Consider the following 13082-nt stretch of genomic DNA (forward strand, 5'->3'; position numbering starts at 1 on the left):
CTTTAAATTTCAAGACGTGTTTATGTTGAGGATGAAACGGACAAAAATGTCCCACTGTGATGAGATACAGCAGGTCAGGTGATGTGTCATGTGATATGTCAGGTGATGTGTCATGTGATATGTCAGGTGATATGTCATGTGATATGTCATGTGATATGTGATAGGCAGTGATGTATTGACTGAGGTTTTTTTTTTTAATTTAAACTCAGCATCAAAACAACCGCGGACAAAAATCTCTTCCTGATTTAAAAAACATTCCTGAACGGTGCGTTCACTGACTGTTGGACTGTTGACGTTATTGACAGATTTAAAAGAAAAAAAAAAAACAACATCAATCACCTGACCATTAAAATTCAAGTTTAACTATTACAATATGAATATTAGTCAGTACGTGACTTTGTTTTTTATCTTATTATAAGGAAAAAAGCAAAAACGTCACCTGTAAATGTTCTGTTTAAATGTACTCCTTCAAAATACTCAAAGTATTTGAACTCCTTTTTATCTCATTGATTTTAAGGCTGTTTATTTTATTATTTTTTTTATAGAGTGGCAGAAATAAGAAACAAAACAAACAGAAATGAAAAGTGTTTAATGTCAATAGAAAAACGGTCTCATATCTTCAGAACAGCGCCCCCTACTGGGTCCTACATAAAAGAAAAATATTTTGACACTTTATTTAAAATAAAAATAAAAAGATAAATGATCGTTATAATGAAATGATCTGATGATCTCAGTTCTCTGTTTCTGCATCAAATTAACTTCGTAAGATTTAGAAGAAAAACACAGATTTTTCCTTAACTGAACTGAACAGGTTATGGCTTCAGCCGCAGTCTGACAACATCTGACTTTGATACTGAAGCTTCATCAGGACCAGGGTTTGATCCTCGTTAATTAAACCGTCCCAATCTCTCTCTGTCTGTCCAGTGTCTACATCGCCACATGGAACGTGGGCTCGGCCGTCCCACCGGATGACATCACCGCTCTGTTTGGACCGAATGTCTCAGATGGCAGCGTGGACATGTGTGTCATCGGGTAAGAGAGCGTCAGACGTGGACGCCCACGACCGTGGTCTGTGTTTGTCCGTCACCGTCCTTTAAATCCGCCGTCTCCTCTCCAGACTCCAGGAGGTGAACTCCATGATCAACAAACGCCTGAAGGACGCCCTCTTCTCAGACCAGTGGAGCGAGCTCTGCATGGACACGCTCAGCCCTCTGGGATACGTCCTGGTCGGTGAAGGCCGACGCGGTCGACGCACGCACACACACACCTGACGCACGCTGTGTTTGTGTTGAGTCATCAAAGATTCACGGCTGTTTCTGTGTTTCCCGTCCTGTCCACCAGGTGGCGTCCCAGAGAATGCAGGGAGTTCTCCTGCTGGTGTTCTCTAAATCCGTCCACCTCCCGTTCCTCCGGGGCGTGCAGACACAGAAGACGCGCACGGGACTGGGGGGTTACTGGGTACGTGTGTGTGAGTGAGCCGGGGGAGGGACGGGGGGCGGGGGGGGGTGGGTCAGTGTGTGACCTCTGTGTGTGTGTGTGTGCTGTGTCAGCATCGACCCGTCTGCTGCTGCTGCTGCTGCTGCTGCAGTCTCCTCTCTGAGGTCGGTGCAGCAGGAGACGCTTCATCTTTCTTTAGCTCAAAAATGAAAAAAAACAAACAAAACAAAACAACAAAAAAAAAAGACCTCGTCCTTCAGCAGCAACCTGATCAGGACAAATATGAAGACGCTCCTCTGTCTTCTGTCTCCGACAGGGGAACAAAGGAGGCGTCAGTGCCAGGATGACGGTTTTCGGACACCCGCTCTGCTTCCTGAACTGCCACCTGCCGGCCCACATGAGGAACCTGGAGCAGAGGATGGAGGACTTCGAGAGCATCCTGCAGCAGCAGCAGTTTGAAGGCGGGGCCGCCACCGGGGTCCTGGACCACGAGTGGGTGACCTTTGACCTTTTTAGGGTTTTTTTTTTTTTTTTAACCTTCAGGTGGCATGAGCTCAGACCTGGGCTGAATGTCACCCTCATGTTGATCGGAGTATTTCAGTACACGTGTTTCTAAAGCAGTGGTCCCCTGAACGTTTTTGTACCGAGGACCGGTCAGTGAGCCTCAGCTGTTACTGCGGACCGATAATACCTGAACGTTTTTTCACTGTGTCCTACTACGGCTCGGTACCTAATGGCCTATGAACCGGCACCGGTCCCCGGACCAGGGGTTGAAAGCCCCTGATTTAAAGCCTTCTATTCAATCTGTCAAGTGAAGGCTATTTCTGGTCTGACTTTTTGACCTCATCATCTTCCATCTTTCCCATTTCCATGTAGTATCACTCTAGTGTGTTTTCCAAAGCCACCTTTGAAAGTAACCACCCCTGGGGGGCGCCAGTGTTTGTCAAACAGGGTTATTGCCTCTGTAATGTAAGACCCAATGTCCAAAGACCATGTAAAGTCGACTGACGTTTACATCAGAATATACAGCTCTGGGTGCAGTACCACTATTGGCCAGTTGGAAGCTAGCCCTACTTATATAGACTTCAATTTAAAATCTAACCATATATTCTAAATATATAATGGAACAGTTACATTCCCAGTATTTAACAATGTCATTTATTATTATTATTATTTACCACAGTGTGGTGTTTTGGTTTGGAGATTTGAACTTCCGTATCGAGGACTACGACATCCACGTGGTGAAATGTACCGTCGACAGTAACAAGCTTCCGCTGCTGTGGGAACGGGATCAGGTGAGAGCCCGGGACTCTGAATAATTCAATACAGCAACTATTTTTTCAGACGCTTCACTGGAACTCTTTATACTCCCTCCTTGTGTTTCACACTCCAGCCACGAGAGGTCACTGTAATTCCACAATTATTAAGACAAATCTTTTCTGTCCAGAATGATTTTTTTTGTGTCTCTGATGTTTGTATCGATCTGCTCCACAGCTGAACATGGCTAAAAACACAGAGTCCATCCTGGATGGCTTCATGGAGGGGGCGCTCAAGTTCCCGCCCACTTATAAATTTGATGTGGGCACCAACACCTACGACACCAGGTTGGTCCGTTCATTCCCATTAATAATGACCTTCACAATGTGACCTTAGATGAGAAGGAACATTGAGTCAAATCAGCCCAAAATAAAAAGGTGGAACGTATTTATTTAAATAATAATAAAAAGAAAAATTAAAGAAAATATAAAGATTAAATGTTAAAGAATTAAATAAGTAAATATGGTATGATTAAGCGTGGTACAGTATGGTACAGTACGGTACGGTACTGTAACATAGACCTACTTATGTTGCATAGTTTTACTACAGACCATAATATAATGCAGCAACATGATGAAACAAAATCAACATCTCAGCCGTGACGTCTGAGTGTGAGGTCCAGTTCAACTAGTTTTGGTTAGTTAACCAGTCCTAACCCTCTTTCTTTCGACTATCAGTGCTAAGAAAAGGAAACCAGCCTGGACAGATCGCATCCTGTGGCGCCTTCGACGCACCGTCTCCCCGGTTCCTACCCACAATGCAGCACTGCAGCGGGGTCTGACCTCATGGCTGGGTGGGGCAACTAAAGTGACCCAGCAAACATACGAGAGTCACATGGGCTTCACCATCAGCGATCACAAGCCTGTTTCTGCCCTGTTTTCTTTACACGTAGGGTTTGTTTACTCTTCTTTACTTTGTTTACCTGCTGATTGGATTATTTAACTTGTGTCGTCTGTTTGTTCTATTCCAGTTCCCGTTCAAGGTGGAAATTCCACTGGTGGAGTTTCAGGTCAACAAGGAGTGGAGTCAAGTCTCGGACGCTTCAGTTAGATTCAGCGTTTCCTCCGGTTTTCAGCGCAGCTCGTGGGACTGGGTGGCGCTGTACAAGGTGACCCTGACCTCACAGAGGTCACATTAACAAAGGTCACTGTACGAGGTGACCCTGACCTCACAGAGGTCACATTAACCATTAACAAAGGTCACTGTAAAGGTCACTGTACAAGGTGACCCTGACCTCACAGAGGTCACATTAACAAAGGTCACTGTAAAAGGTTCAAACAAAAATAAAAAAGTAAAAGAATTGACCTTTGGTGTCAGTTTTTGACGTTTCTTTCTGTACAGCTTGGATTCAGACACCACAAAGATTACCAGGCGTATGTGTGGGCCAAGGGAGAACATGCGACACAGGTGGGACACCGATGTGGGACACAGATATGGGACAGGAATTTATCGGTGATTTCATTTCACTGCTAATCTTCACAGACATTTCTCTTCTCTTCTTTTTCTTCTTCTTTTTTTTACCCCAGGTGACGTTTCCAGAGGAAGATCTGCCCAGAGAGGACTGTGAATACCTTCTTGGCTACTTCAGCCACAACATGAACAGTATTGTTGGACTGTCAACACCCGTTCAGGTAACACCTGCACAGAGTTTTGTCCTCTCAGAGTGGTTCACGCTGGTGGTTCACTGACTTCAGGTCAACAGGATGTACCTGAAAATATATGTTTACATACGTAAATGTAAATCACTTAGATGAAAGCGTCTGCTAAATGTATTACCATATAGGTAATATACAGTACATGTACATGTATTACCTTGTATAATATACATGTATATTACCTTTATAGGTAATATACATGTAAAATGTATGTGGATAGTTATACTAAATCCCTATGTGAACATGCTGGAAGTGGCAGGAGATAAAAGTCTTAATGTATAGTAAAGTCAATATGTCACATGGACAAATAATAATGATGTAATGATACTAATCTCTAATGTGAACTCCGCATTTATATTAAAAAAATATATATCTTTACATCAAGTAAAGTATGATTTTCTAAAAGTTACATCTTGTGATTTAATCTGGACTTTAAGTTTAGTTCGATGATGTTGGTGGACATTTTAACGAGACTGGAGTTAACCACATTTTCGTTGTAACAGGAAAGTACTGTACAGAATGCAAAAATAGCATTTTAAAAGTTGAAGTGAACATACATAGAAATAACATTTTGCACCTAGTTGCTACAGCTAGCAACCACCAGCGTCAACTTAGCTCTGGTTTTAAACAAAAACAAAACAAAAAAAAAGCTTTTGCGTTGGCCGGGAATCGAACCCGGGTCAACTGCTTGGAAGGCAGCTATGCTCACCACTATACCACCAACGCCATGCGAATTCTACCGCCGTCTCACTATACTTCCGCTTTTCTTTCGGTAGTAGTTGTCGTAGTAGTATTATAGTACGTACTCGTAAAACGGCTGGATTTTAACTATCGATTACCATATTTATTTGTATAATTTCCTGTAATTTACTATACATTGTTCTGATGGGTGAATTGCAGATGTCAGATTAATAGATCTTTAGTTGAATAGACAATGAAAAATAAAAAAATAAAAGTAGCCGGAAACACCAGTTCTCCAAAGTTCCGGGACCTGAAATTCGATCAATTTAGTGAATTGATTTAGTTAATTTTTTAATCCTCAATCATTGGTTAATAGTAACTAATCATCCTAGTTCACAGAATGAAATGTTTAAAATAAATAAATCTATAATATAATACATATATATTCGTTATTTTGTGTTAGCATGACAAACGTAGCTTCCTTCGACCCACACAGATCAAAATCCCAGTCTGCAGCCCTCCCATTGGACGCTCCGACAGCTCTGACGTCAGCTCAGAAGACGACAGCACTCTTGTCCTGCTGGCTCCAAACTCCCGCAGCCCCAGCCCTAAAACCGGGAAACACCATCAGCGCCACAGACACAGCCGCAGTCCTGCAGTTCCTGCTCTGACCTCCAACCCTCTCCCGTCACTCCAGAGCCTCAGCCTCTGCCCTCGCCCTAAAGAAGGCCAGGCATCGAGCCGCTCACCCTGCTCCACTGCCAAGAAGGAACGGCTGGTGTCGCCCAACACTGTGCCTTCACCATCTATCAGTCCGCTGAGTCCCCGCAGCCCCGTGTCTCCAGGCGGTGGCGTGAGTGTACCAGAGGCGTTGATCGCCGCCATCATAGGTGAACACAGACCAGCTCAGGTTAGCCCCACGGGAATCAAACAGATCGGGAAACCAGGGTAAAGCTAACACCACGTCACGGGGCTGTCACTTTGACAAATGACGTTCGAATAAGTTCACGATCCAGTTTAAACACGTCTTGTAATGAATAAGACAATCTGCGGTCATTTTAGCCTGATCCAGCAGAGGGTGCTCTAAGCACAGCTCTCTCTGACCAAACAAACAAAAAAAAGAAAGAAAGAAAATGATGCTAGCTAGTTTCTTTCTCTAAACACAGGAGTCTTCAACCTCTACCACAAATAGATAACGTTTTTAAATCAATCAGTGCGTCATCAAATATCGCAAAAATACTTTAATAATTATTAATTAATTATTGTTAGTTAATTACGATCTCATTAACGTGTTTCCCAGGCTAAGTGCTACGAGCCCCACGTCGCAGACTCTGGGCCAAAAAAATGTCTCATCAAAGTTGAATAAATGACAGCCCTGGTTTTAGAAATGATCTACGGTCGGACGATTTTTGGCAAACATTGCGCAGTTCACGCTCGGATCTCACGCTGCCAGATTGGACCATGTGTCCAGACTGCTGGAGACAAGTGCTTTTAAAGACTCAGAAGTAGTTAAAAAAAAAAGAAGTAATATCTGACCTAACCTGTGACAGATGTCGTACCTGGTTATTGAAAGCAATATTTGTAAAAAAAAAAAAGACGGAGACATCATGATTCTGTGACTTTGTCTGGACTGGTGTAAAACTGTAAAACTAGAACTGTGTATTCATGAACTGGGTGTGTGTGTGTGTGTGTGTGTTTGTGTGTGTTTGTGTGTCTGTGTGTGTGGTTTAACATAAACAACCTGAAGTGTCAGTGTGATCACGTGACTTCACCAGTAATCCCTTATTCCCAGCAGCTCAGTGAGACACTCAGACTGGTGTGTGTGTGTGTGTGTGTGTTTGAATCGACACACTCTTAAATCTCTGTGTGAGTAATCCAATAAAAGACGAGAGTAACAGACTGAGAGTAACAGACACTGAGGTGTCTGTGTCTGTGGTCTTTTTTTCTTTTTTTTTAATGCTTTTAATCCTTCCTGTCTCACAGATGATGAATTGTTAGCAGGTCAAATTTTATTAATTTTATAAGAAACTTCACTGAGGTTTGAGTTTTAATTATACAGATGAAAAAAATAAAATTACAAAAATACAAACACAAAGATGGAAACCAAAGGCAGCAATAGCAACACAGACATAAACAGGCGTTCACAGCCAGTGTACAGTCAGCCATGATGTTTTTAATCAGGATAATTGCCAGACCCAGTGAACCCCCCCCCTTCTGCCCCCCCCCTCCCCCCGCTTGATGGATAGGTTTAATCCAGAAGAAGTTTAGTTCTGTGGATTTTTTTAAAATGGGAAATAAAAATGTTTTGTTTTTTTGTTTTTGTTTTTTTTCGTGACAACGCTCTAGGGTTAGGAAGTAGATTACAGTTACACCAAGGTCTCATCTCAGCACCTGGACCAGGACCAGGACCTGGAACCACATGGTACTGGCTCCACTTCTTATGTACGACCTATGGTGTTACAGTATGAATAATACACATTAAGCAACATTAAGCAACATTCAATTGTATATATGTTTATTGTGGTGGAAAGTCAACGAAACATGTTGAAACATGTCTTACAGTCGTTTTGTAAAGTCATTGACATAAGCAATTAATTTGGTTAATAGTTAAACTTTTGAAGCTAATAAAAAAAACAAGCAAAACATCAGATCCGCTATTGAGCCTGACGTCACATTTTAGGTGAGGGTTTATATTTGATATTAAACAGTGGAATTTGACATTGTTTCAATACAATCTTAGTCAATCAACCTTAATGTATATATAATGTTATTCACTAATTTAAATATATATATATTGCATATTTTAGACGGCAGAAACACGTTTTCGTGGCTTTAGGACGAGTCACTTTTTTTCTACCACTGTTGTGTTTTACGTGTAAGTCGGTTCATCATATAGTGAAAGATAGAAAAGGACGATAAAAAATAAAATAAAACAGACGTATCGCTGTTATTTCATATTTAAGTGCATTTTAATTAAGTTTTCCTGACGGCTGCTGCTGCTGCTGCGGACGTTTCTGGACTCTGCTCTCTCTCTCGGTGCACGCCCTCTCCTCCTCACATGGCCCGGCCTCGACAACAACATTAACAAATGACCTAAAGGCTTAATACACCTCAGAAAACAACGACTGCTTTGGCCCGGGGTTTTTTTTAAGAGTCTATACGGGCTTAAAACTGAGAACAGGCTCTGCATAAAAGCTGTGGAGTTCGCCCTCCCTCCGTAGTCAACTCCACTGCACTGCATTGTAGCGGCGAGTTCATCTACAGAGACGTGTTAGCCGTGTTAGCATCACACTGTCATTACTAGCTAAAATGAGCCTCAACATGAACGGCTTCCACGATGACTCGATCGCCGACGAGAACATCTTCCTTTTCACCTCCGAGTCAGTCGGCGAAGGACACCCCGGTGAGTTTGTGTCTGTGATTTTATATTTCTGGGTGCTAACTGAGCTAATTAGCCTGGTAGCATTTGCGTCAGACGTCGTGTACCGTGTGTTAGCCGGTGTGTTTCTTTGACACGCCGACTTAACCCGAAAAAGTTTTCCAAGTAACATAATTAACTCCGCATTTACACAGCATGTGTAAGTTATATAGGGACATAAAAAAAAAAAAAAGAGGACAAACGTGGGTGTTCGTTGCTCTGGCTTAGCTTCAAAAGCTAATCTCTCGCCGCCTGTCAATTATGAGCTCTATCTACATTTTATTTAATTGATTTAATTGTTAGCAATTAAAATGTGACAATAGTTTTAAACGTCGATACCGGGACAGGCCCGAGTTTCTCCCGACACTGTTTGTACAACGTTTTGTCCCAGCTAACCTCAAACTTCTTGAACCCACGTTTCTCACATGTAGTTGAGCATATAAACGGTATAGTATGTCCAATTCTGAGGAGAGTGTTTGTAAACCCAAAGTATATACACTACCTCTCACGCAGGCACGATTTAAAAGTATGTATTCCTAAAGTTTTTATTTACTTTTCCACTGCTGAAAAAGTGTTGTAAAAAAACCCCCCCAAAAAACACAGACGTTGTTGTATAGATGGATAGAAGTCCCCCAAAAAACAAAGACGTTGTTGTATAGATGGATAGAAGTACCACATCATTTAAAAAAAAAAGACTTAAATTTTAAAATTATACTCGACAACACGAGTTCTTAATTACATTTATTTAAAAGAATTAGTTCGCCACAAATCTGTTGTCTTTGCGTTCACAGCAGCTGGTGTTCAGGATTTTTTTTAGTTTTTTTTTTTTTTTTTTTTAGGATTAATTTCTCCTCCGTCCCTTGTGGCTGTATTTCACTATTACTATTAAATATAACAGTTCAGAAGATTTGAAGATGATGTCACTGTGTAAATGTTTCTTCTCTGTTTCCTCTGTTTTGATAGATTTTCCTGTCCTTGTTAATTTTAGCTGATGTTTGCACGTTTTCAACAAGCTGCCATTTTATTATTCACATGATAATCACGGGTCTATTTTGCAGGTACATTGCTGTACCATGAACCACAGTTGTCCGTCCTCACACTGGCTGCTCCAGTGAAATGGATAATAGGCTTATAGTACAGTCCTAAATATAGATACTGCAAGGTTGGTTCACCTGTGAGGTTGAAGCAGCTGCAGTACGCTGACACGTATACTTATATAAAGTGGTGTGTTTCTTCAGAGATTCCTTAGCTGTTGAAAGCAAGAGAAACGTGTTCAGTGACTTCAAGTTATTCAGTTCAGTTCAAAAAGTTCCTTTCACAGTCACTTTTTCAATAAAGATAAACCGTCTTATTCTGCAACAGCATTATCAAAAACAAGTTTTTAATTGTTTTATAGTTTAAGTTTAATTTGTTTTTTATTTTTCAGTGGTGCATTAGCAAGAGTGCCCTCTTGTGGCCCACACGATATGGGGCTGTATTTTTGATCAGATAAGATGAGGGTGCACTTTTTTTTGGTCATTTTTGTTGACTGTCTTTTTTGGATGTTTTTCCCCCAGATAAAATTTGTGACCAGATCAGCGATGCTGTGTTGGATGCTCACCTTAGACAGGATCCTGACGCCAAAGTAGCATGTGGTGAGTCCACTGTGAAACTGTAGTTGGCAGGTTATGTGCAGATTAATAATAAATTAAATAATCTTTTTTTACATTACAATGAAGGTGACACTGTTGTTTTTTGTTTGTTTGTTTTCCTAAAATAAAAGGCTCCCTGAAGGCTGTTGTTTTTTGTTTTTTTCCTAAAATAAAAGGCTCCCTGAAGACATTTTTTTATTTTTTTTTTAATTCAAATTTATTCAAGATAACAAATGTACAGTGCTGTATAATCATTAGAGAGACGTACAGCGTGGTATGAGCATTGGTATATAGACAATACAGACTTCACAAATGAGAAGTCCATAGAAAAATCAAAGTAAAATAGTCAAAGTTTTAAAAAAAAAATTTGTTTTTTTTTCTAAGCATATAGACTTGTCAGTAACTGTATGTGTTGTTGAACAAGCAAACATTGTCCTTCCTTTGTCCTCATTTGTGAGCTCATGGATATATGATGTGTGTGTGTGTGTTAAGTTTTGTTATTGTATAGTGGTATTCCTGACAGCCCCACCCTCCCCTCTCAGTTTCTGTTGTCATATTTGTTTACGTTCTTCTCACTGCCCTCCTTTGTCTCCTCAGAGACCGTTGCTAAGACGGGCATGATCCTGCTTGCGGGGGAGATCACCTCCAGGGCCACCGTGGACTACCAGAAGATCGTGAGAGAAACGATCAGAGACATCGGCTATGACGACTCCTCCAAAGGTTAAAAAAAGCAAAACACATTAACATAAAAACCAGAAATTCCTGCAGGTTTGGCTGAAACGAAACTTCATCAGAGTCGTCGATACTGTGGGATGAATTCGTCATTTGCCCTTCAGCCATGCCACAGCTTTTTATTTCATTTTTGTGAATCGTTCTTAAAGCTTTTAGATAAGCTTTTTAATAAATAGAGATAACGAATAAATGATACAAATAACAGTGACATCGGTGGAAATAAAACAGGTCTTTACAGTAGTGCCAAAGTGTTTCCTTGTTTCCAAAGGCCTCAGTTTCATTGTGTCGGAATTTAGAGTAGAGTGGGTAGAGTAGGGCTTTATCCCCCCTTGGGGGAAACATACTAGTACAGTAGCCAGTGGCAGTGCAGAAAAAGAGAGAAGAGGAGTTAACACAATAAATAGAGTAAAAAGAACTAAAAAGCAAAAAGCACTCTAAAATTAAAGTAAACTTTAGAAAAATATACAAAATGAACAATAAAGTGGCAGTGAAGGGTGCAGGTAATCAGTGTAAAGAGTTAAACAGTCTTATGGCTGATGGGAGGAAGGACCTGCGGTAGCGCTCCTTCCTGCAATTTATTTGATTGTTACAGTCTTAATTACATTGTGTAATTTTAATTTATTATATTATTATATAACTACGATTACATTAATCCAATATCTCAGTTTTTGATGGTTATAAAAATATGTTGTGTACAGTGGTCCCTCTCCAGTCGCGGTAGTTGCGTTCCAAGATTCCCCACGAAAAGGGAAAATCTACCAAAGTAGAGGCGAGATACTGTTATCAACCCTCCGCAGACTGAAATTTTTTTTAGGTTAGAATTTTTTTTTTAATCACAAACATAAAGAAAACAATATATTTACAGTTAAATATCGTGATATAGCGAAACTCGCGTGAGATTGGAATTTAAAAGAAATTCACGATGTACTGACGGAGGGAAAGGAGAACCACGAAGTAGCGAGGGAACATTAACTTTTTTTTTTTACACCTGCAGTTGAAGATTATAAAGATTAAAATGTGTTTTATATCAACAGTGGGTAGATTTATGTAAAACCACAGTTTCATATCCATCACTGGCATAAACAAACATTTGCTCCTGTTGAACTGGCTCTGACATATTTATCAGAGTATCTTTAGAGCCTCAGGGTCAACTAAGAGCACTTTCCTTTTATGCAGGCTTTGACTATAAAACCTGCAACGTGCTGGTGGCTCTGGAGCAGCAGTCACCTGACATTGCCCAGGGTGTTCACCTGGATCGAAAAGAAGAGGAGGTTGGAGCCGGGGACCAGGTCAGAATCTGTTCATATTGGTGTTTGGTTCAGAGATGGGACCAGAAACGGTGGTTGAATTCACTTGTCTCTAACAGGGTCTGATGTTTGGATACGCCACCGATGAGACCGACGAGTGCATGCCACTCACCATCGTACTGGCCCACAAGTTAAACGCCAAGATGGCCGAGCTGCGTCGAGAGGGAACCCTGCCTTGGCTGCGACCTGATTCCAAAACTCAGGTTAGGAAAAAGTACAGTTGAATAAAAGAGTTTCACTTCATTTTGAGTCGACATAAACTGTAGTGGACGTTTGCAGACGCACGGCAGGTTGGATCAAAGGTCTAAGTGAAATAAAGTTTTAGACACTTCAGCTGTAGTAGTGACGACGGCTATTTATCAGAATCAAGTGTCTGTGGTGTGGCAGTATATAAAAATGAAGAAAATACTTCTTTTAATACCTGTGAACTGTAGTGGTGTCTATATTGAACTAAACAACAACTCTTTGAACACTGCTTTGAAGCTGAGTCCACCAGTTCAAAGACCATTTTTTAATCTCTTTAATCGTTTGTTTTGTCCACGTGTTTGGACTGGCGGCTCATGTTTTTTAATGGTCATATCACAAAAGGTCAGTGATACGGGGTTCTTCTTATTAGTCCACTGACTATTATACAACTGCTGGAGGAGCAGGGGTGGGGGGGGGGTGATGTAGCTTAAAAATAATCCATTAGCAAAAATCAATAAAGAATCACAGCACAGTGAAGTGAATTATTTTTAGTTGTGGCACAGCACACCGCTGACCTCTGCTTTTAACCTATCACCAAAGCCAGCAGGGGGCAGCATTGTTGGGGGGGATGGTGGTGCCATGCTTCCTTAACCACCAAGCCACCGCTGCCCCCTAGCTGTAAATTCTAGGGAATTGTTCCAAACCCCCTGAGAAGCAC

The 13082-nt window shown here is 41.1% G+C and overlaps 2 protein-coding genes and 1 non-coding gene across 3 annotated transcripts in view; 2 read left to right on the forward strand and 1 right to left on the reverse strand.

Annotated features, from left to right (window-relative positions):
• inpp5ja (inositol polyphosphate-5-phosphatase Ja) overlaps positions 1-6685 on the forward strand; it is a 9287-nt gene extending 2602 nt beyond the window's left edge. Inside the window, exons 3-13 of the mRNA XM_008326359.2 lie at positions 925-1032; positions 1118-1226; positions 1342-1458; positions 1754-1929; positions 2621-2732; positions 2932-3041; positions 3432-3642; positions 3725-3862; positions 4096-4161; positions 4281-4385; positions 5587-6685. Coding sequence (XP_008324581.1) covers positions 925-1032; positions 1118-1226; positions 1342-1458; positions 1754-1929; positions 2621-2732; positions 2932-3041; positions 3432-3642; positions 3725-3862; positions 4096-4161; positions 4281-4385; positions 5587-6042 — 1708 coding nt within the window. The 3' untranslated portion in view covers positions 6043-6685. The remainder of the gene's footprint in view (positions 1-924; positions 1033-1117; positions 1227-1341; positions 1459-1753; positions 1930-2620; positions 2733-2931; positions 3042-3431; positions 3643-3724; positions 3863-4095; positions 4162-4280; positions 4386-5586) is intronic.
• trnag-ucc (transfer RNA glycine (anticodon UCC)) lies at positions 5064-5135 on the reverse strand. The gene has a single exon. It is a non-coding gene; the product is annotated as a tRNA-Gly (tRNA).
• A 1413-nt stretch (positions 6686-8098) lies between the features above and the next one.
• mat2aa (methionine adenosyltransferase 2Aa) overlaps positions 8099-13082 on the forward strand; it is a 13641-nt gene continuing 8657 nt past the window's right edge. The window contains exons 1-5 of the mRNA XM_008326360.3: positions 8099-8493; positions 10065-10142; positions 10737-10859; positions 12048-12160; positions 12238-12381. Coding sequence (XP_008324582.1) covers positions 8400-8493; positions 10065-10142; positions 10737-10859; positions 12048-12160; positions 12238-12381 — 552 coding nt within the window. The 5' untranslated portion in view covers positions 8099-8399. The remainder of the gene's footprint in view (positions 8494-10064; positions 10143-10736; positions 10860-12047; positions 12161-12237; positions 12382-13082) is intronic.

This window comes from Cynoglossus semilaevis, chromosome 14, assembly GCF_000523025.1.
Source record: "Cynoglossus semilaevis isolate Cse_v1.0 chromosome 14, Cse_v1.0, whole genome shotgun sequence".
Classification (NCBI taxonomy): Eukaryota; Metazoa; Chordata; class Actinopteri; order Pleuronectiformes; family Cynoglossidae; genus Cynoglossus; species Cynoglossus semilaevis.